The sequence below is a fragment of the Ipomoea triloba genome, chromosome 9 (genome assembly GCF_003576645.1).
Source record: "Ipomoea triloba cultivar NCNSP0323 chromosome 9, ASM357664v1".
Classification (NCBI taxonomy): Eukaryota; Viridiplantae; Streptophyta; class Magnoliopsida; order Solanales; family Convolvulaceae; genus Ipomoea; species Ipomoea triloba.
In genome coordinates this window covers 2,318,236-2,339,008 of record NC_044924.1, presented here as the reverse complement: position 1 = coordinate 2,339,008, position 20,773 = coordinate 2,318,236, and the positions used below count along the sequence as shown (strand labels likewise).

The 20,773-nt window shown below is 34.9% G+C and overlaps 3 protein-coding genes, 1 long non-coding RNA gene, 7 other non-coding genes and 1 pseudogene across 29 annotated transcripts; 3 read left to right on the top strand and 9 right to left on the bottom strand.

Moving 5' to 3' along the window:
* Nucleotides 1-424: 424 nt before the first annotated feature.
* Nucleotides 425-3,030, top strand: LOC116030076 (probable plastid-lipid-associated protein 4, chloroplastic). Of its 2 annotated transcripts, XR_004100357.1 has the most exons (8): nt 425-795; nt 1,303-1,416; nt 1,591-1,689; nt 1,975-2,049; nt 2,118-2,185; nt 2,338-2,611; nt 2,688-2,844; nt 2,957-3,030. XR_004100357.1 is itself a non-coding variant. In XM_031272193.1 (6 exons), the coding sequence occupies exons 1-6, from the start codon at nt 457-459 to the stop codon at nt 2,408-2,410; spliced, it is 768 nt and encodes a 255-aa protein (XP_031128053.1). In that variant the 5' UTR covers nt 425-456; the 3' UTR covers nt 2,411-2,752. The 2 variants fall into 2 exon arrangements, 1 of the variants encoding a protein (XP_031128053.1); XM_031272193.1 differs by lacking the exon at nt 2,957-3,030 and having other exon boundaries at nt 2,338-2,752.
* LOC116031107 lies at nt 2,943-3,119 on the bottom strand (annotated as a pseudogene).
* Nucleotides 3,113-8,463, top strand: LOC116030078. Of its 17 annotated transcripts, none has more exons than XR_004100369.1 (7): nt 3,129-3,421; nt 3,490-3,557; nt 3,710-4,216; nt 4,329-5,116; nt 5,526-5,617; nt 6,401-7,731; nt 7,985-8,463. It is a non-coding gene; the product is annotated as an uncharacterized LOC116030078 (long non-coding RNA). The 17 variants fall into 17 exon arrangements; XR_004100372.1 differs by having other exon boundaries at nt 3,139-3,421; nt 4,329-4,506; XR_004100373.1 differs by having other exon boundaries at nt 3,146-3,421; nt 4,329-4,506; nt 6,974-7,731.
* LOC116031142 lies at nt 4,315-4,510 on the bottom strand. Its single transcript, XR_004100571.1, has one exon. It is a non-coding gene; the product is annotated as a U2 spliceosomal RNA (small nuclear RNA).
* LOC116031104 lies at nt 4,925-5,120 on the bottom strand. Its single transcript, XR_004100537.1, has one exon. It is a non-coding gene; the product is annotated as a U2 spliceosomal RNA (small nuclear RNA).
* Nucleotides 5,858-6,053, bottom strand: LOC116031061. Its single transcript, XR_004100496.1, has one exon. It is a non-coding gene; the product is annotated as a U2 spliceosomal RNA (small nuclear RNA).
* Nucleotides 6,387-6,582, bottom strand: LOC116031119. Its single transcript, XR_004100549.1, has one exon. It is a non-coding gene; the product is annotated as a U2 spliceosomal RNA (small nuclear RNA).
* LOC116031073 lies at nt 7,041-7,236 on the bottom strand. Its single transcript, XR_004100507.1, has one exon. It is a non-coding gene; the product is annotated as a U2 spliceosomal RNA (small nuclear RNA).
* LOC116031051 lies at nt 7,981-8,175 on the bottom strand. Its single transcript, XR_004100486.1, has one exon. It is a non-coding gene; the product is annotated as a U2 spliceosomal RNA (small nuclear RNA).
* Nucleotides 8,464-9,930: 1,467 nt separating the features above from the next.
* LOC116028596 (protein REVERSION-TO-ETHYLENE SENSITIVITY1-like) lies at nt 9,931-12,451 on the top strand. Of its 2 annotated transcripts, none has more exons than XM_031270357.1 (3): nt 9,931-10,075; nt 11,179-11,595; nt 11,865-12,451. In XM_031270357.1, exons 2-3 carry the CDS (start codon nt 11,311-11,313, stop codon nt 12,285-12,287), a joined length of 708 nt encoding a protein of 235 aa, XP_031126217.1. In that variant the 5' UTR covers nt 9,931-10,075; nt 11,179-11,310; the 3' UTR covers nt 12,288-12,451. The 2 variants fall into 2 exon arrangements, with proteins under 2 accessions (XP_031126217.1, XP_031126216.1); XM_031270356.1 differs by having other exon boundaries at nt 9,933-10,075; nt 11,175-11,595.
* Nucleotides 12,452-12,557: 106 nt separating this feature from the next.
* On the bottom strand, nt 12,558-12,629 carry TRNAE-UUC. Its single transcript has one exon. It is a non-coding gene; the product is annotated as a tRNA-Glu (tRNA).
* Nucleotides 12,630-15,598: 2,969 nt separating this feature from the next.
* Nucleotides 15,599-16,960, bottom strand: LOC116030552 (basic blue protein). Its single transcript, XM_031272836.1, has 2 exons — nt 16,635-16,960; nt 15,599-16,028 (listed from the first exon to the last, which is right to left on the bottom strand). The coding sequence occupies exons 1-2, from the start codon at nt 16,819-16,821 to the stop codon at nt 15,829-15,831; spliced, it is 387 nt and encodes a 128-aa protein (XP_031128696.1). The 5' UTR covers nt 16,822-16,960; the 3' UTR covers nt 15,599-15,828.
* Between the last annotated feature and the right edge of the window lie 3,813 nt (nt 16,961-20,773).

Sequence of the window (20,773 nt, the reverse complement as noted above, 5' to 3'; positions counted from 1 at the left end):
GCAGTTTGATGTTCAAACGCATCATAAATTCATAATTATATGATGCAAATGTTATAAATAACTACTCCGTATATTATAAATATTTTTTAAATGATAGTCGTTTTGTGATCTTAGTTAGTAAAAGATCATAAAGTCAAGTTAAATTGTTCATAACTGATTAGTCAAATAAGATGATCAACTATTTAGATTACACATAATTAATTAACTCAAATCAAAACAGTCAATATTGCTAATTCAAATCAAGAAAGTTAAAATCTCTGAGTTATATACTTCCTGTCTCATTTTATCTGTCTTATTTACCTTTATTGGTCAAACTAACTATTCATTCACTTCAGTTAAGTCTTGTTAATCGAATCGGACACGTAATACTTTATTGAATCTTTCTAAATAAATAATAAAAACGGAAGAATTTATACGACGGCCTGCCAGCCTGCTTACGTTATCCAGACAACAGAAATGGCCATTCCTTTCTCCACTTGTTCATCTTCCATAGCTTTAGCTCCTCTCTATTCCGGTGCCGATCCTTCTTCTCTCCCTGCAAATCTCTCTTCAAGGTTAATCCTGCCCGCTTCACCTAAACTCCACAGTGGAAGTACTTCCACCTTCCATTGCTGGTCCGAAAACCTTAAAGTCGAACAAGTGCCACAGCATTGGAAATGGAGGACACGTGTCTCTTTCTCTTTCTTGAGCAGAAGCCAAGACGTCGAGAGCTTGAAAGAGGAACTTCTTGAGGCTATTGCCCCTCTCGATCGAGGTGCCGATGCCACTCCTGAAGACCAAAGGCTTGTTGATCAGGTGGGTGTTGCTTAAACTGCACTTTAATTTATTTTGTTTTTGTTTAATTTCACCACAGTATTTGCAGTCATTAATGAATGGGAAATTGATTTTGGATGCCAATCAGTCATATTTTAGACATGAGTCATTGTGGTTATAACTCCATGAGAATTATGTTAGGTTCATTGAGGCTTTGAACCACTGGTTTGGGCTGTTGTGTGCCCTAAAGGTGTTTGTACTTTCAACCTTTAGTAATGGTGGGAATAAAATGATGATTTGGGACAACCCAAGCCAAATTGGTCGGTTAGACTTGGTAACCACGAGTTTACAAGTTAACTGCCCCAGCGGGAGCTGTTTATTGGCCTTTTTAGCCCGGGGTTTATCCCATGCATATCCTTGGTAGTGGTTGCAAGTTTCCCCTCATTCAAAAAAACTGATGATTTGGGGAAATTTTGGTATGCCAAGTGCATGTTGTGATGATACATGACCAGTTGTTTCCTAATGTTGGCTGATCTGATCTGTGTTTAGATTGCACGAAAACTCGAGGCAGTTAATAAAGTGAAGGAGCCACTCAAGTCCAGCTTGTTGAATGGAAAATGGGAGCTTTTATACACAACCTCTGAATCTATTTTGCAAACCCGGGTTCTAAAGCTCCATCCTTTGCGTTTAATATCTAACAAATAATATTGTATAAAACATGTATATATGATATTCTTGATGTGACAGTGAATAGCTTTAGTGCTACATATCCCCTCCATGGCCATTTCTGTTTATGCTATTTCTTTACCAAGTGTCTTATTCTCTTATGGCATGCAGAGGCCCAAAGTTTTTAGACCGAATGGAAAAATCTACCAGGCAATTAATGTGGATACACTGAGGGCTCAAAATATGGAAACTTGGCCCTTTTTCAATCAGGTTGATATGCTGATTATGTTGACGAAATTAAAATTGACTGTCCTAATATGTTAGCATTTACCAGCCCTTTTTGTTCTTTAAACTTGTAATGGTGTTATGTTTTACACATGAAATGCAGCTGTACGGCTCTCATCCTGATTATACTTTCTTAGTATTTGCAGGATCTTGAGAGTATATTTTATTATCTGTTTTTTGTTTACTTCCTTTTATTCATTTTAAATTTATGGAGTTTGATCTTTTTTGTTTCGTATTGATGTCAAAGTGGATGTATTTCTGCTTCTGCAGGCCACCGCCAATTTAGTTCCTATCAATGCAAAGAGAGTTGCTGTTAAATTTGATTCTTTCAAGATAGCTGGTGTGGTAGGTAAAGACTGTCAGATTAATCCTTCCCCGGAATTTCATCTCTAACAATTTTCTTTGATACACAGATACCCATAAATGCACGAGGGAGTGGCCGTGGCCAAATAGAAATCACATATCTTGATAAAGATCTACGGTAAATACTCAAACCTTGTGATCAGTACCTGATGATCCATTTTTTTTATGAGTTAAGCAATGAATCACATATCTGATGAACTGATTCTTTAATGAACTTCTGCAACCCTATTCATTTTTGCTTTTGTTTATGAGATATTAGCAACTTTTCAGGATAACAAGGGGTAACCAAGGAAACCTATTCATTCTTAGAATGGTCGATCCGTCCTATAGAGTTCCCATTTAGAATAGCTTCAGATGTGGTTATTCCTCACAACTTGTTTGGAATCAGTTCCTCGAGGTTTCAGAGTGATGCAGAGGCTGCAGATGCATATAATATGAGCTTGCTTGTATGTACTGTTGCATCGGGATATAAGAAGAGCAACCTCGCTAGCCAACTTAGGAAAAATGAAGATGTATAAATGAAGATGTATAGCATGAACAATTGGTGCACTGCTATATTCTGTATCTTAGTCTGCACTGCTCTGTTACTAGAATCTGAATTTTTTTATGCTATAAAATAGGAAAGCGTATAAACATACTGTCTGTCTTTGTTCTCTGATTCAACAAAAAGTTACAAACTCCGAAAGCAATGTCTTTGTTCTCTGATTCAACTAAAAGTTACAAACTGCGAAAGCTCCTACTCTCTTTGGCTGGCACCTCTGTTCTTGGCCAAAAAAGGTATGCTTATTTACTTAACTGTTTACTTTTAAGTCACAATGAAGCTATATCCATATATATACTATATACAATGCAATAAAAGTGTTAAACTAGACTTGTTGGGGTGTGCCAGGCCAAGGCAATAGTGCAAAACCAAGGCGACACTCAAAGACCCAGGCAGCAAGCTACCTTGGTGGATCTTTCCCCTTAAAAAATTGAGTTAATATCGTGTGAGCCAATGGCTCACGTATNTATGTTGACGAAATTAAAATTGACTGTCCTAATATGTTAGCATTTACCAGCCCTTTTTGTTCTTTAAACTTGTAATGGTGTTATGTTTTACACATGAAATGCAGCTGTACGGCTCTCATCCTGATTATACTTTCTTAGTATTTGCAGGATCTTGAGAGTATATTTTATTATCTGTTTTTTGTTTACTTCCTTTTATTCATTTTAAATTTATGGAGTTTGATCTTTTTTGTTTCGTATTGATGTCAAAGTGGATGTATTTCTGCTTCTGCAGGCCACCGCCAATTTAGTTCCTATCAATGCAAAGAGAGTTGCTGTTAAATTTGATTCTTTCAAGATAGCTGGTGTGGTAGGTAAAGACTGTCAGATTAATCCTTCCCCGGAATTTCATCTCTAACAATTTTCTTTGATACACAGATACCCATAAATGCACGAGGGAGTGGCCGTGGCCAAATAGAAATCACATATCTTGATAAAGATCTACGGTAAATACTCAAACCTTGTGATCAGTACCTGATGATCCATTTTTTTTATGAGTTAAGCAATGAATCACATATCTGATGAACTGATTCTTTAATGAACTTCTGCAACCCTATTCATTTTTGCTTTTGTTTATGAGATATTAGCAACTTTTCAGGATAACAAGGGGTAACCAAGGAAACCTATTCATTCTTAGAATGGTCGATCCGTCCTATAGAGTTCCCATTTAGAATAGCTTCAGATGTGGTTATTCCTCACAACTTGTTTGGAATCAGTTCCTCGAGGTTTCAGAGTGATGCAGAGGCTGCAGATGCATATAATATGAGCTTGCTTGTATGTACTGTTGCATCGGGATATAAGAAGAGCAACCTCGCTAGCCAACTTAGGAAAAATGAAGATGTATAAATGAAGATGTATAGCATGAACAATTGGTGCACTGCTATATTCTGTATCTTAGTCTGCACTGCTCTGTTACTAGAATCTGAATTTTTTTATGCTATAAAATAGGAAAGCGTATAAACATACTGTCTGTCTTTGTTCTCTGATTCAACAAAAAGTTACAAACTCCGAAAGCAATGTCTTTGTTCTCTGATTCAACTAAAAGTTACAAACTGCGAAAGCTCCTACTCTCTTTGGCTGGCACCTCTGTTCTTGGCCAAAAAAGGTATGCTTATTTACTTAACTGTTTACTTTTAAGTCACAATGAAGCTATATCCATATATATACTATATACAATGCAATAAAAGTGTTAAACTAGACTTGTTGGGGTGTGCCAGGCCAAGGCAATAGTGCAAAACCAAGGCGACACTCAAAGACCCAGGCAGCAAGCTACCTTGGTGGATCTTTCCCCTTAAAAAATTGAGTTAATATCGTGTGAGCCAATGGCTCACGTATCAGATATTAAACTGATAAGAACAGATACTACACTTGATCTTAGCCAAAAGGCCGAGAAAGGTATGATTTTTCTAATTGACAGTCCACTAATTTTATAGTACTCATGCACCTTTACATGCCTTCTGCATTATCAATGTGGGACTTGAGCAAACAGTGGGTAACATTAAGTTGTAGTGCTGATTGCTACAAGTTATGAAACTTAGTAAAAAATAGTTAAGCCTAGTCGCATTACCGTGCAACTAATAGTAGTGATCTTGTCAGCATTTCAACTCCTTACAATGATATCCTCAATTGGATAGTCAATTTTTCATTCTTCCAAGCATTCGAGAAAGACATGCTTTTTACACATCATTATTATCTCATTAGAATTCTATTAAGTCAAATTCACAGTGTGTAATTTTATATGCCAACCAATGTATGTATGTATGTGCATATATATATAATTACACAATGCAATAAAAATGTCAAACTAGAGTTGGTGGGGTGTGCCAGGCCAAGGCAATAGTGCAGAACCAAGGCGACACTCAAAGGCCCAGGTAGCAAGCTACCTTAGTGGGCCGTTCCCCTAAAAAAATTGAGTTAATATCATGTGGGCCATTGACCCAAGTATCAGATATTAAACTGATAAGAACAGATACTACACTTGATCTTAGCCAAAAGGCCGAGAAAGGTATGCTTTAATTAGTGGACAGCCTACCTGTTTTATATTGCTCATGCACTTGCACATGCTTTCTACATTTTCAATGTGGGACACAAAGGGAATGTGGGAAATTTGAATATGCACTGCTAGTTAATCTTTAATATTCTAAAAGATAAATTTTTGGGAGATTATGTTCACAGACTAGTTTATTATTATGAATTAAATGCCACCATCATCAAATATTAGAAACAGAAAATAATTACTGCTATAGTTGCTGTTTTTACTGGTCACAGATATACTGGACAGATGAATTTTATTATTCTATATTATCACCATTTATATATGTTTTCTGAACAACGAGAGAATCAGTAGTAGAAACCTAATAAATTTTTGGTTGCTCCAAATTCCTGCTACGCATTGACAATGCAAATAAGAGAAGAAGTTGGGCTGAAATTAGTGGGTGCGCCAGGCCGAGGCAATAGTGCAAAACCAAGCCGACACTTGAAGGCAAACAGATACTACACTTGATCGGTATGTGTTTCTTTGTTGACAGCCCTCTTCTCTTATAGTACTAATGCACTTTTACAACATTAATTTTTAGAGCTTTTTAGTTTATATACTCAAATAAGCACATATGATCTGCAGACACGTATTAGCAGTGATCATACACTCAATAACTAACAATAATTGACCAAAGTTCACCTTTTGCCTCATGTGATCTTTCTGAATGGTAATTAGGACTTAAAATGTTAAGACTTAAAACTACAAATGGAGGGGTGTGCCAAGCCGAGGCAATAGTGCAAAGCCAAGGCGACACTCAAAAACCCAGGCAGCAAGCTACCTTGGTGGGTCTTTCCCCTTAAAAAATTGAGTTAATATCGTGTGAACCAATGGCTCACGTATCAGATATTAAACTGATAAGAACAGATACTACACTTGATCTTAGCCAAAAGGCCGAGAAAGGTATGATTTTTGTTGTTGACAGACCGCTTCTTTTATAGTACTCATGCACCTTTACATGCTTTCTGCATTATCAATGTGGGACTTTAGCAAATGGTGGGACAACATTATTTTGTAATGCTTATTAGTTTATATACTCTACCTAAGCACATATGATCCATATACATATTAGTCTGCAGGAAAAAGAAAAAGAAGTTGAAACAAAATGTTGACTAGTTTTGGAATCTATGTCTATGACTACACACATATAAGACTCGTTCTCCCTTCTTGATTTCTAGCAGTGATTATACAAAACATGTATTACTTAAACTATAGAAAATAAAATGATAGACTAGAATTGGTGAGGTGTGCCAGGCCAAGGCAATAGTGCAAAACCAAGGCGACACTCAAAGGCCCAGGCAGCAAGCTACCTTAATGGGCCTTTCCCCTAAAAAAATTGAGTTAATATCGTGTGAGCCATTGGCTCACGTATCAGATATTAAACTGATAAGAACAGATACTACACTTGATCTTAGCCAAAAGGCCGAGAAAGGTATGCTTTTTCTTGTTCACAGCCCACTTGTTTTATAGTACTCATGCACCTTTACATGCTTTCTGCATTATCAATGTGGGACTTGAGCAAACAGTGGACAACATTAAATTGTAGTACTTATTAGTTTTTATATATGTATGTACTCTAATAAGCACATATGATTTGCATACACATATTAGTCTGCAGGAAAAACAGAAAAAGAATATGAATTAGTCCTCAAAAGAAAATGTTTGTAATCAATAATGGGCTATGCTGCAATGCTATTATGACTAGTTTCAAGAATCTGTGATTCTTCTATGACCTAACACACATAAGATTTCTTTTCCCTTCTTGATTTCTAACAGTTATCATACACTCTATAACTAACTTTCGTCTCTTTTCTCATTGGTAATTAGGACCAATAACAACATATAACCAAACATGTACTATAACCTACACATCTAAAATATTAGACTAAAATTGGTGGGGTGTACCAGGCCAAGGCAATAGTGCAAAACCAAGACGACACTCAAAGACCCAAGCAGCAAGCTACCTTTGTGGATCTTTCCCCTAAAAAAATTGAGTTAATATCGTGTGAGCCAATGGCTCACGTATCAGATATTAAACTGATAAGAACAGATACTACACTTGATCTTAGCCAAAAGGCCGAGAAAGGTATGCTTTACATTGTTGACAGTCCATTTCTTTTATAGTACTCATGCACCTTTACATGCTTTCTACATTCTCAATGTGGGACTTGATCAAACAGTGGGATAACATGAAGTTGTAGTGCTGATTGCTATAATAAGTTAAGAAAGTTATTAGAAAATAGTTAAGCCAAGTCTTGGAAGCTATGCATCAAAATCTTGAAGATGACAGCCAACTTCTTTGCGTTTGCATTTGCAACCAGAAAAAGAAAGTTTCTTTTTAAACCCCTCCACCAGGAATGAAAAATGCGTGATATAAAAATCGGTAATGCTATTATAACTTACTTCTGAATCTATGTTATTCCTTTACCTATGAGTATGCAAATAATTTTTATTTTTTTTCCCATTCTTGATTTATAGCAGTGCTTAAATAGTCTTTTTGGTGACAGATACCAATAATACGGAGTAGTTTCTGAAACAACAGCTCGCAGTTTGCTGGATATTACGTACTTGGATGAAGAACTCAGGTAAGCAAGAAATGCCTTCATTTCTAAACACCGCAAACAGAATTTTAGAAGGACCGAATTTCTATCAATTAATTTTGCTAAGCCACTCTGCACACATCTTAGGAGAAAAATGTTGCAGGAAATTAACATTTAGCACAGTTTTATGGATATCCTAGATAAAAAAGACAGTTTTTGAAGGGCATGGTTTGTGAAAAAAATATCGCGTTGTGTCTTCTAACTGAGTTCTACTAAGATGTTGGACTAACATTGGCAGGGCAAGCCAGGCCAAGGTAATAGTGCAATACCAAGGCGACTCGAGAAGGCCCAAGTAGCAAGCTACCTTAATGAGCCTTCCCCTTGAAAAATTAAGTTAATATCATGTGAGCCAATGGCTCACATATCAGATATTAAACTGATAAGAACAGATACTACACTTGATCTTAGCCAAAAGGCCGAGAAAGGTATGCTTTTTGCTGTTGACAGCCCGCTTCTTTTATGTTGCTAATGCCCCTTCACATTCTCCTAAAAGACTCAATGTGGGAACATTTCAACAATCTGGGAAATAGTACTCTGATCACTCTGATGATATGCAGATGCTTTATGTTTTAATATATGCAAGTCTGAAACACTGTAGTTTATTCTTATGAAATGCCCTTATCTTCAGAAATTAGGGCTTGTTGTTTTTGCTGCTCTTAATATACCAGAAATACCTTAGACTAAAATTCATTTTATTATATTGTAAGTTCATTTTTAGTGTACTAGTTAAAAATGAAACTACACGATTATTGAAGCCCGAAGAACGCTCCACCGAATTAATGAGTTACAAGGTTAATTTAAGCCTCAACAACAAACGAACCTACAAGCTATGCAATGTTCATCTAAAAATCTCAACTATTGAGAATGCTCTAATAAGAAATATACTAAAAATAAACATGTATGTTCTGTAGTAAAATTTAACTTATATGCATAGGTCCCCAATCATTATTCCATGGACCATGATCCACACGTTTTTGTTAACCATAAATAAAAAATACATTGTTAATATACTAAAAATACATTAGGTATATACGTAAAGTACATTATTTAAAAATACATAATCTTTTATATTACGGAGTATTAAATAATGTATATTCAATACATAAATAATGTACTTTTAGTACTGATACTATTAAATACGAAGGTGAAAAGTATAAAGTATTGGTGCATTATTATACGGGAGTAAAAACCGAGGTGAATAACAAATTACAACTCGGTCCGATCTGATTGCGCTCGTTGGCAGTGGGCTGACAAAACTTCGAGTGTAGGTAGCGATCTCTCTCCCGGGAACCAAAAGTCTCTCTCTCTTCCATAAATGCGATATTTATAGGTGAGGGAAAAGGTAAATTCCATCCTATTGGCATGGGGCGCACGTGTCACACATGCACTAGACTGACTTGTGGTGGTAACATTGTCACGCACGTGCCCGCTTCGATTGGACCCTCATTAGTCATGTCACTACGCTCGGCAAATAAGCAGCCGAGAAGGAGCCGACCATCGCAATCATGGAAAGGAAGATAGCGTAACTAGGCTCCTACAGCGCCCGACCTAACTGGCCTCAACCGGGCCAAGCACCCCGTATGCGTTGGGGAGGTCGAACCAGACAAGCGTACTTGTACACCTAGTCAGTAGGATATTTTCTATCAAGTACATTAAAAATGTATATTGCATTCATGATCCACAATAATTTGCCGTGGATCCCGCCATAGCCCAACCAAAGTTGGAAATGGGCCCCATATCCAGTGTAAGATTTAAGATACCATGGGGCAGGTTAAGGTTCATGCATCTTCCCCACTTCTGTCCCCTAAATATCTTAAACATGAAATCAGAACTTTGAAAACGAAATCAGACCTATTCCCGATACCAAGTAGCCACTTTGCAAACTTAGCGTCTTAGTTGAACATTTGTCAAATTGCATGTTACTTGCACAACACAATCTATTAATTCTATCCAAAAATATATTTTATAGTAAAAATAGTTCAATACAATACCACCATAATAAATACTTTACAGCTTTAGTTAATGTTAAAATATGATAAAATTATTTATAAATTTATAAATAATTAACAAAAGTAAAGCTAAATTTGTATCTTTTAATTTCAAAGTATTATATTTTTTTAATAAATAACAAAAATTACTTTCTTAGTTTCTTATAAGGAAAGTTTAAAATTCCTCAAAGAGTCAACATTTTACAGCATTGTAGAATACCAATAGCTCAGATTTGTGCGTGTCTTGTCTGCTTCATCAACAGCATGCATCGTAGCATACTCCCACCTGCAGATTGCTTCACCCCTCTGCTTCAACTCCCTCATCAGTCTTTCGCGTCATTGTATGAATTATATTTTCCCTTCTTTTTTTTTTTTCAATGTGAAATTCATAAGCATCTTCTATCATTCTTTTCTTTTTTTGGTTCTTTTAATTATTGAATTTTCAGTTCATATTTGCGCATTGGTTTTGATATTTGTACGCATACGCTGATTCTGGGCTCCAAAAAGATACTGTAATATTTTTGTTGATGGAAAAATTCCCTGCGAATGCGAAACAATGGAACTGAATAATTATTTGATTAGCTTCATTTTTGTTATTATTTAAAAATTTTGAATATTTGTTATTGCTGATTGTAGGTATGCAATGCCCTAATTTTGACTGGATAGAGATTACAGCATTCTTTCCTAGATTTCTTGATAGTTCATCAGAGCAAATTAAACTGATTTTTTTTTGTTGTTGATGCATATACATATTGTTTTAAATATCTTATTGCTGAATAGGAAAAGTTGTAGTTGGTGAAAATTGTTCCTCCAAGATATTGAATTGCTTGTACTTGTCAAAAAAAAAAAAAAATAGAAGAAAAAATAGCTTTTAAAGGGCTTCTGGTTTAGTGTAAATTAAAAGAAATCGACTTACACCATGAGAATACAATCTGTGTGTCTGAGTTTCTATGTGATTTCAGAGGATGGATTCATAGCTTATGTATTTAAATACCAATGTGCATAGAACCATTTCTTTAAACTTGAGGTCATGATTTTTATCCCTACCTGGATATGGCATTCTTTTTTATATGCTTGCCTCCAATATAGCATTCCTAGGCTTTTTGAAGAATGTAAAATTGGCTTGTAAATGCTATAGTCCTTTTTCATGATTGGGACCGTGATTTTTCACAAATTATGGTTTTGCAGCATTATTTCTTTCCATTTCCGTCCCATACTTCTTGATTGCTTTTCATATGCTTTCCACTGAACTCCATGTTGAAACCACATTGTTGACCTTAGGTGAATACTTGTCAAAGATAGAAAAGGAAAAAAGGGTCACTATGTTGTATACAATGCAAATTTCATCATTGTTAGACTATAACTGAATATGCGATTGCACATATAGTATTGTGTTTACATGGCATTCTTATTTTTGTATTTCTGCCTTAATTGTACAAGATAGGAGGAACGTGCTGATTCAACCATCTTATGCCTTGGTCCTTTCCTTTGGGAACCATCATTTGGAAGATATTTTATAATGGTGAAATATTAGGGATATCATATCGCACATAGGTGTATCTGTTGGCTTCGTGGGATGGAGATTGCATCTACTTTTGGCATTGAAAGAATAACACGTGCAGAGAGAATTCAGCACGAACTATGGCCGCTAGATGAAATAGATCCTAAGAAGGCGAAGTTCCCGTGTTGCTTAGTTTGGACTCCTCTTCCAGTGGTCTCGTGGTTGGCACCTTTCATTGGCCATGTTGGCATATGCAGGGAGGATGGAACCATCTTAGATTTTTCGGGATCCTACTTAATAAATGTTGACAATTTTGCGTTTGGAGCTGTAGCCAGGTACTATCAGTTGGACAGAGAGCAGGTATGTTCGATAATTCATTAACGTTTTTTCTTTTGAGTACTATTGACTGACTCTGTTACAATGTAGTATCTGTCCATAACTACTTTCTCAACCAAATGAAGCACACAGAGCCAATATCGCCTGAGGCTCGAACTCACCTCTCCCATGTGGGGTGCAACGGGGTGCCACTAGACCACAAGGTCTTTGGCATTCATTAACGTTTCTTTTCTGTCTTCTCGTTTTCCAATTCACTTTCTTCGATATAAAATGTGCTCTGCATATATAAACAGTGCTGTTTTCCTCCAAACCTTGCTGGGCACACGTGCAAATGTCGTTACAAGCATATAGACTATGGCACAGCGATCACGTGGGACGAGGGCCTCCTCTCAAGCGTGCGCCACTTTGAGCACCAATCCTACAACCTCTTCACCTGCAACTCTCACTCGTTCATCGCCAACTGCCTGAACCGGCTATGCCATGGCGGATCAATGGGCTGGAACATGGTTAACGTCGCAGGTCTAGTTCTCACCAAGGGCTGCTGGGTTAATGGCTTTGCGATACTGAGATCTTTCTTGCCATTCCTCGTGGTGCTCTGCTTCGGATTAGCCATAGTCGGGTGGCCTTTCTTGATTGCACTTTCGTCGTTTTCTCTCCTCCTCCTTGGATGGTTTTTGGTCGCTACATACTGTGTCAAAGGTCTGTTGGAATACTAGAATTTGGTACTATGAATGGTACCTTTATGATTGAACAACTGGGAATAACTGTGCTGCTATTAACTCTAAATAGTCCCATAAAATTGTTCAAAGTTCAATGGACCCTTGCACCTTAGATCATACTTTTAGGGAAAATTTAACAAAATATAGTGTACCCTTTGCAATTTGGTATGTCTGATTTTACATTATGACTATTGATCGTGATTAATATGGAGTAATTCAATTAGCGAAGCAGCCTAATGCCTAAGATTTGCTAAAAGGGAGAAAAAGTTCCGTTGCCGGGAATCGAACCCGGGTCTCCTGGGTGAAAGCCAGATATCCTAACCGCTGGACGACAACGGAATTGTTGTTAGTGTTTCTAAACAATTATTCTTGTTTCCAAATTGGTTTAGATAGTTGGTTTGGTACCACAAAGATTTAAGTTCGAGTCTATTGGTCTTCATAATTTAAACCGGTCAGCTGAAAAAAAAAATGTTGCATTATGGCACAAGTCAATTGATAAACCAATCCAAAATAAGTTTATAAGCTTTGTTTTGATGGCCGCTGTAGAAATCTAGATTTACATATGAGCACTATTATATAAGTATTTAAAAATTTGTAGGTTACGTTATTAGTTGAGACACACATTTTGCGAACACTTAAGTTTAGAGTTCAAAAAAAAAAAGGAGTTTTGTACCCAACAAAAAGAAAAGGTGTGTTTGCAATATGCTAAATTAAAGTCAACACATTTAAAAGTGTTTTGTCCACAAAAGAATATAGATTCCCAATCATCAAAATTAAAGCCTAATCCCCATTCTCACCACCAGCTTGCTAAAGAATGAACATAAAAAGGGTTTGGATGGATCGGATGTGAGTTGACAATGTGATTACTCACATGGTGAGTGGGAGACAAAAGCAGCTCATTCAAATTTTGCACTCTCCTTTTTAAGCAAGGTCAATAAAGCACTATACCACCCCAACATCTCTTAACTGTACATACTGTGGTCACGGGTCAAACATATAAATATATATATTCATGTCGCGGCACAACTCAATTGGTTAGCAAATTTAAAATAAAATCATAAGATTTAATTGCATCAATTGATGCACATTCTATAATTTACTTCTTCTACCCATCTCTAAGACAAGTGGAAAATGAAATAATCAAGAGAGCAAGAGACTAGTAACATTTATCATTTGTATAACTAATGACTACAAATTAAATAACAATAGTACTAAAGATAAAAGGATGAAAAGTAGCTAGGTAGAAGCAATATAATCCTTTTAGAAAGAAAATGAAAATTAAACGAGGCATGCATGGGCAAGAACTTTTCGTAATATATACAAAAGTGAAGTCCAATAACTCCGACTATATTTCCCCCCACTAATCCTACAAACATCATGCACGCTCATGCACCCACTTTCTTCAACCCACCACCCAAAAGGCTCTATACTATTATTGTCCTCCTTTTTTTTTACCATACATTTTTCAGTAATAAATACTTATCATGCCCCTCTCGATTCACCATATGGTCAAAAAAAAAAAAGTTATTATAATAAGAGATGTGAATTGAAGCTTCAAACTCATCAGCCCGCTGTTATATTCTCCTTGTTCCTGCAGGGTTTCTCAGAAGTATTGCAGAGTCATTTTGGCATTCTGTCCACCTCCTTCACTTCATTATACACACACTCTGACACACGGACTACATGTTTACATACATATTAGCAGCAGACAACGTTAGTTAAAGACGAGGAGGAGGCGGTCAGCATGCCAAACTACCTCTGCATATTTCTTTTTGAGAAACCTAGCTAGCAAAGCAAGTATCTGCCAGCTTGAAGCTAAGGCCGGCATTGCTCAATGTACATCAAAAGATGGTTACTGCGGATTTTCTCGTAAATCAAAGAAGTCGTGGTACGTATATATACATTTTATAACGATATATATTTAATAGTGTATGTTGATTTGTGTGTGTGTGTGCGCGGGGATTCAACTATTTACTCAATCTGAAAGGGGTCGCTAATCTGTGATTAACAAATAGACACGCACCTTGAGATAGTAACTTGGATTGTTGGATGAAAACAAAAATGTTAGAACTGTGAACTAAACCGGAACCATCGATTTTTTAAACTAAAAATATAATTAACCTTCAAAGCTCAAGTTTGAGCTTTTTACATATTTAATTAGAACTGCTGCGACTATATAATTTAGAATTGAAATTGAAATGGGCTTTGACACCAGTTGAGATGGTTGGATAGTGAACTTGTGAATTGAATTTGAGGTTGAACTAAGGTTATAATTAAGTGGTTCTGAATTACATAATTACATATTTAGAACCGCGACTCAATAGTTTAGAATTAATATAGAAATAAGTTTCAACCCCAATTTTTGAACTGGTCAAAAAGTGAACTTGTGATTTAAGATTGAATTAAGATTACATGTCCATCAACTCTCATATGGGAGTTACCTATTAACCTCTCATCAGTAAAACGGTTAGTTAAGATTTGTGTGAGTCAATTTATCACTTCAAAGTTCTTTATTCGCTACAATCTCGTGGACAAGTTTCACCCACCAAACTCCATTCATATTTACTATTGCCTTGGAGCTTGGCCTGACCTATGATCTAAGTCCAATCTCCCACTTCAGATTAAGTGTCTGCATGACTGCATTTAGTATATTTACTATATTATAATTAACATCAATCGTCTCTCACTTCATATTATGTGTTTGCGATTAGCATATTAGGTGCATTTAATTAATAAATTATGTATCTACAAATAAATTGAAGTCACATAATTTATAAATTACACATTACATAATATATTAATTACAAATATATTTTTTCTTTTATTAGAACCCACATTGAAAGATGAACATTATATTAGTCTATTGTATAGCAATTGCAAACTCATCAATCATTATTACATGGACCAGCTGTGTGGACCAAAAATAAAAAGTACATTATTTTTGTACTGAAGGTACATTATTTTTGTACTGTAGGTACTATTTGATATTATATATCAAATAATGTATACCTTCAGTACAAAAATAATGTATCCTAAAATAATGTACCTACAGTACAAAAATAATATATATTCAGTACAAAAATAATGTACTTTTTATTTTTGGTCCACACAGCTGTTTGGACCATGGTCCATGCAATAATTTGCCCAAACTCATAGACTGGGCTGCGATGCATACACTGTGTATGCTCTGGCCCAATGTTCTCTAACTTCTCAGATGCACACGTTTGAAATTTAAATCGCATATTTTTAACACGTGCGAACTTTATAAATGCAATAAGTAAAGCATTTCACAATAAAAACACTGCAAATAAGGGAAATAAAGCAGTCCGTATTTTATAAGCACGAACCTAGTAGAAAGTAGAAACCACACAGTAATACCTAAACCAATGGACTTGCACTACTTAATTATACATAAGCTTAGACGACACGCCACGCACAGTTCATTAAGTTAGCAACAACATTTATTTATGCGTTTTAATTAACTATCCTCTTGATTGCGTAAACCATACATATGTGGCCCCGAAAATCATGGATTTCGTCAAACAGCCGAGACAGCGATCTTCATCCCGGACTCGCAGTGGCCTGGGAAACTGCAGATGAAGAAATTCTGCCCCTTCACCAGCTTGATCCTGTCTTTCCCGGTCTGATATGTCTTGGCGCCGCGCGGCGGACGGCAGTTGTTGTAGCCTGCCTTGTCCACGGCCACCACGTTGTGGTAGCTGGGCCCGTAGTTGAACGCTGCACCATGCAATAAACACAACATATATATATATATATATATATATATATATATATATATATATATATATATAATCAGTCACCGTTATAAACCTAAAAGCTCTAAATGTTTGTACACTCGTATTCTGATCTTAACAAATCAAAATTTATATGTCCTTTTTGGCATGCATGAGAAGGATTATAATATTATTGTTTCTCATACTTATTTTGAATTAGCTGACATAGCTGATAAATTGAACTATATATGCTCCAATGGCCTTTGAACTATATATTCACTCTCATGGTGTATAGAACCCATCGATTTTAAATTTAAAAATATCGAATTAAAAGATATATTTAATTTCGTTTTAACTACAAATCTAAACATAATAAGTTAACTAACATGAACCAAAATAAACTGGATTATTGATTTTGTGGTGGACACTAATATACGACCATTTAGAGGTTAATAAGCCATTTGAGACACATTTCACGATTTATTCCCAGTAGTCTTAGGGCAAGAGCTAGAGGTTCAAGGGGATTACAAATTTACAAGTTCGACTCCATCAGAGCATAGATCTATACATAGATCTCGGTCGGATATATACCGAGTACTTGTGTACTTACCGAGCACGTCGCCGGCTCTGAAGCGTTTTCCTTTGGGCCAGCCGCTGACGTTAAAGGTCCAGCCGCCGGAACCACCGACAGTGTAAACGGCGGCCTGAGCCACCTCGGAGTGAAGCAGAAGCAAGCACAGCACAATCGCCGCGCACACCATCACTGCACTGCCTCTTCCCTCACGACGGCACATCATCTTGAGAGCTAAGAGAGATCCACAGAAAATTATGGAAAACAGAGATGTAATATAATTCAAAACTCTGTATTGTTGCTTCCCAACGTAAGGTGTTATAGGAGCATTTATAGAAAAAATAATTATAATAATAATCCCGTCCTACACCCGACAGTAGTCATGCTCTGTATCTTAATTCTTAGCATTTTAGTATGCAAACAAGAAGTCTAACGTTTCACACATACTACTGTACCAAAACTAAAATGAAAATTCTATAGTGTCCTACAATTTCACGTACTATATTTTATACCATGTGTTTACGGAAAATTTTAAGTCCAATGGAATATGCATGATCACAGTTCGGTTCGAACCGAACTATGTACGGCAGGAACTGAACCAAAACAATCCATAATATTAAAAATTGGGCTTGTTGGTTGCGGTTTTAAACCGGAATTAAACCGTGGTCACCCCTACCCGGCTACCCGTTGTTGTTGATCTGGAGATGCAGTGAATTCCGTGACTCTAGTTGACAAATAATTACACAGAGGTAAATCAACTTAGATTGATTATCCATATATTGTCAACCCAAATTAAAAAAACCAATAGACAACTCATACGATGAGTCAAACATGACACATTGTTGTTACCAAGTCAACAATTCGACCAACAATTCAACTTTAACTATAAAGGTTGCTATCATGTATATTGACTAGACTGGAGTTATATTGCGTGTATTTTATCCTGCTCCTTTACTTGTTGATCAACTATAATTAGTTTTTTTTTTTCAGAGAGAGAATCAACCATAATTAGTTTCAAATACTGGCATATTTTTCTATCTCACTCGATCAATGCAAATTATGTGACAAAAATAATAAAATAATCAATTTTGTGTGTACACTTCACATTTTTTCCACCAAGCTGAAGGGGTGGGGCATGCAATAGTTATGGCTTTTTAATTTGGAGCAATAATATACAATCATATAAGAGGAGACCAGCTAGAGAGTGCAGTCAAACGGATTCAAGTTGGTCATTAAAATTTCAACAACCTTGATACCAACCACCAACCCACTGCTGCATATTTTTGAACATAAGCATTAATAAGTTAGGTCACGGACCTGCGTTGAAAAACACGAACAAATTTTTTTTACTATGTTTGGAGTAAAATCTACTAAATAAGTTATATAAGAGCTCATGATGGTAAAATTGTAATAAAAAATATAAAATATGTTATTGTAATAATGTGCAATGATAATTTATATATTTTGGTTTATTCATTTTACAATGATAACGTAGTTTTCAAAATAGTTAATGTCATATGGAATCCCTGAGTATAGTAGTTTTGTCATGTTTAATTTTAAATTTTTAAATTAATCACTCGTTGTCTTTCGACTTTTAAATTGTTACCATCTATACACCAAATTAATTAACCATCCATAATCCTTGAACTTTCAAAATTTAATCAATTATGGTCCTTCCACGACTGGTTAAAATTTGATACTTGAAGAACTATAAATGGTTAACTTTGACGACAAATCAATTATCATCAAAATTGCATTAAGAATACTTCAATAACTTTAAAATGAAATTGTTTTGACATATTTTTTTTATTTTTGATTCTAATGATCTACAACATGAGTCGTCTTTACTATTACTTTGTAGTTTCATCACGAATTAAACATATTTATTTTGGTTATGTCAAAAATAATCATTATATTCTATATTATATATATATATATATATATATATATATAATTATTTACTTATTTTAATTTTTAAATTGGACATTATTTCAGTCGTGTGTGGTATAACTAGCACGATGATAAACATGAGTCGTCAGGATAGTGTCATCCTGGTAATAATGAAGAATGAAGACATTACACACATTTTCTAGATTAATATTATGACATTAACACACCACAGCGACATTGCCGGATTGGGTGGTTGGGATATGGAAAATTGAGACCATTGTCAGACGTTAGTCGTTACAAGAGCAAAACAATATACTACCTCCGTCCCATTTTGTTTGTCTTGATTCAGTTAACGAGGCTTGACTGAGATTATTTTGAATTCAATCTTTTATAATATTAAATTTAGTATTAGTATATAAAATTTATATATTTAGAAACTACATCAAAAGTACTATTAAACACACAAAATTAAATTTAAAAATAATTAAAAATTACTAAAGAAAATAAGCAATTAAGAAAGAGTTGGTTTGACTAATGAATAGTAAACATGACAGGTAAAGTGGGACAGAGAGAATATTATTTTCTGAGTGTCGGGGAAATTCGCAATCACCTAATTATGATAAATATAATTAAAATCTATGCAAGTATCAAGACATTAGGTGTTAGTATACTCAATACGACTTCAATGGTAATCTGCTGAATAAAATATAACAATGTGACATAATTGTATTATTTTGTTGATTTAAGGGTTCTTACTAAATATTTTGTTTATTCTATTAAAGGAGTTAAACTAATTGCATTACTCGTTAAAATTAGGACCTAATTGGCTTTTTTCATATCACTTGTAAATGTAAATTTGAGTTTAACTGTAACTTTATTTGTTAATTAAATAAGTCACTATTAACTCGTAAAAAGGTAGAACCTCATTTTTGTATTATAAGATTATAATAAGCTCGACATTTATTAACATTTTTTTGATTAGATATGTTATACACGATTTTTTTTAGTGTAATTTATCTCCTCATTGTATATCTCCGGACAGTGCGTAGACCCAAAAAAAAAAAAAAAAAAACTATTGATGGAAGTATAGTGTTAGTTGGTGTGAGAATAAATTGAGAGCCTTGCCAAAATGTCAAAAAGTTCGAGATGCTCCTAATCTTCTTTATTGGTGTGTAATGATTGTTTGATTTATAATTTAATTCAAATGTATTTACTAGAGATAATAATTTAACATTCCACACATGAATATAGATGAAAATGAGGTAGGCTTAAGCTGGAGTTAATATCAAAACTATTGATTTGTTGAGCGCAGGCTTAGCCTTAAAAGCCTTTCTTGGACCACCAGTTTTGGTAAAAGGCCCAAAACGTCTTGAAAGTTCTTTATGTCTGCTTTGGACTTTTGGGTACAAAATTGGGCTCTTAATCATTACCTATCCAAGTACTAAAATGTAAATGTATAAGATTTTGTATAATCAATACTATGGCCTTTACTCTTTTACAGTTTTACATAATATATAAATATCTTTTTATTTAAATTAAACTTACTTTCGAAAATAAAAAGTTGTGACACTACAGTTATATGATTTTTTTAATAAGACATAAATTAGATGATGCATTATATGTTAAATAAAAGTTTAAATTGATAGTTGAATTACATTAGCAATTTTTTTTATGGGCTCCACATGTAGTCTCTTTTTATTGAGTGACGTGGCGATATATAAGCTCATAACTTATTGCATTGGGTTGACACAATTATAAAATTAACAGTATATGTCCATACATACTTTCTCAGCCTATTGCCGCAGTTTGCAGCTATGTCTATTGACTACAAGGTCTTTGGCAGAACTTTTATTATAATGAAAAGATGTATATTAATAAGAAAGTCTTTTATCATATTATTGCCTCTATAGACAAGTATTAAGTATTAAATATACTTTTTTGTATTTTATTTTGTGGACATTGACCTTTTTTGCAAGCCATTTAGAATGTTTGGTGTAGCGTGTTTGACGTGAGATGAAATCTCGTTTTTGCGGTGCTATTCATAAATAATTATGGGCTTTTCTTGACTCATATTTTTATTTTTATTTTTTGACCTCGAAACATATAAATTATATTCTGTTGTTTTCTCATTCTTTACGTGTGAGATTTCGTAGTTTGACTGCATTGTTGCTTCAACACCTAAATTTTAAGTAATTATAAATTACTGCAATGGGGTGACAAAGTGATAAAGTATAATTTTTGTACTAACTTTCAGATTTTAAAAAACTTTTCGGAAGAATCATGCATTC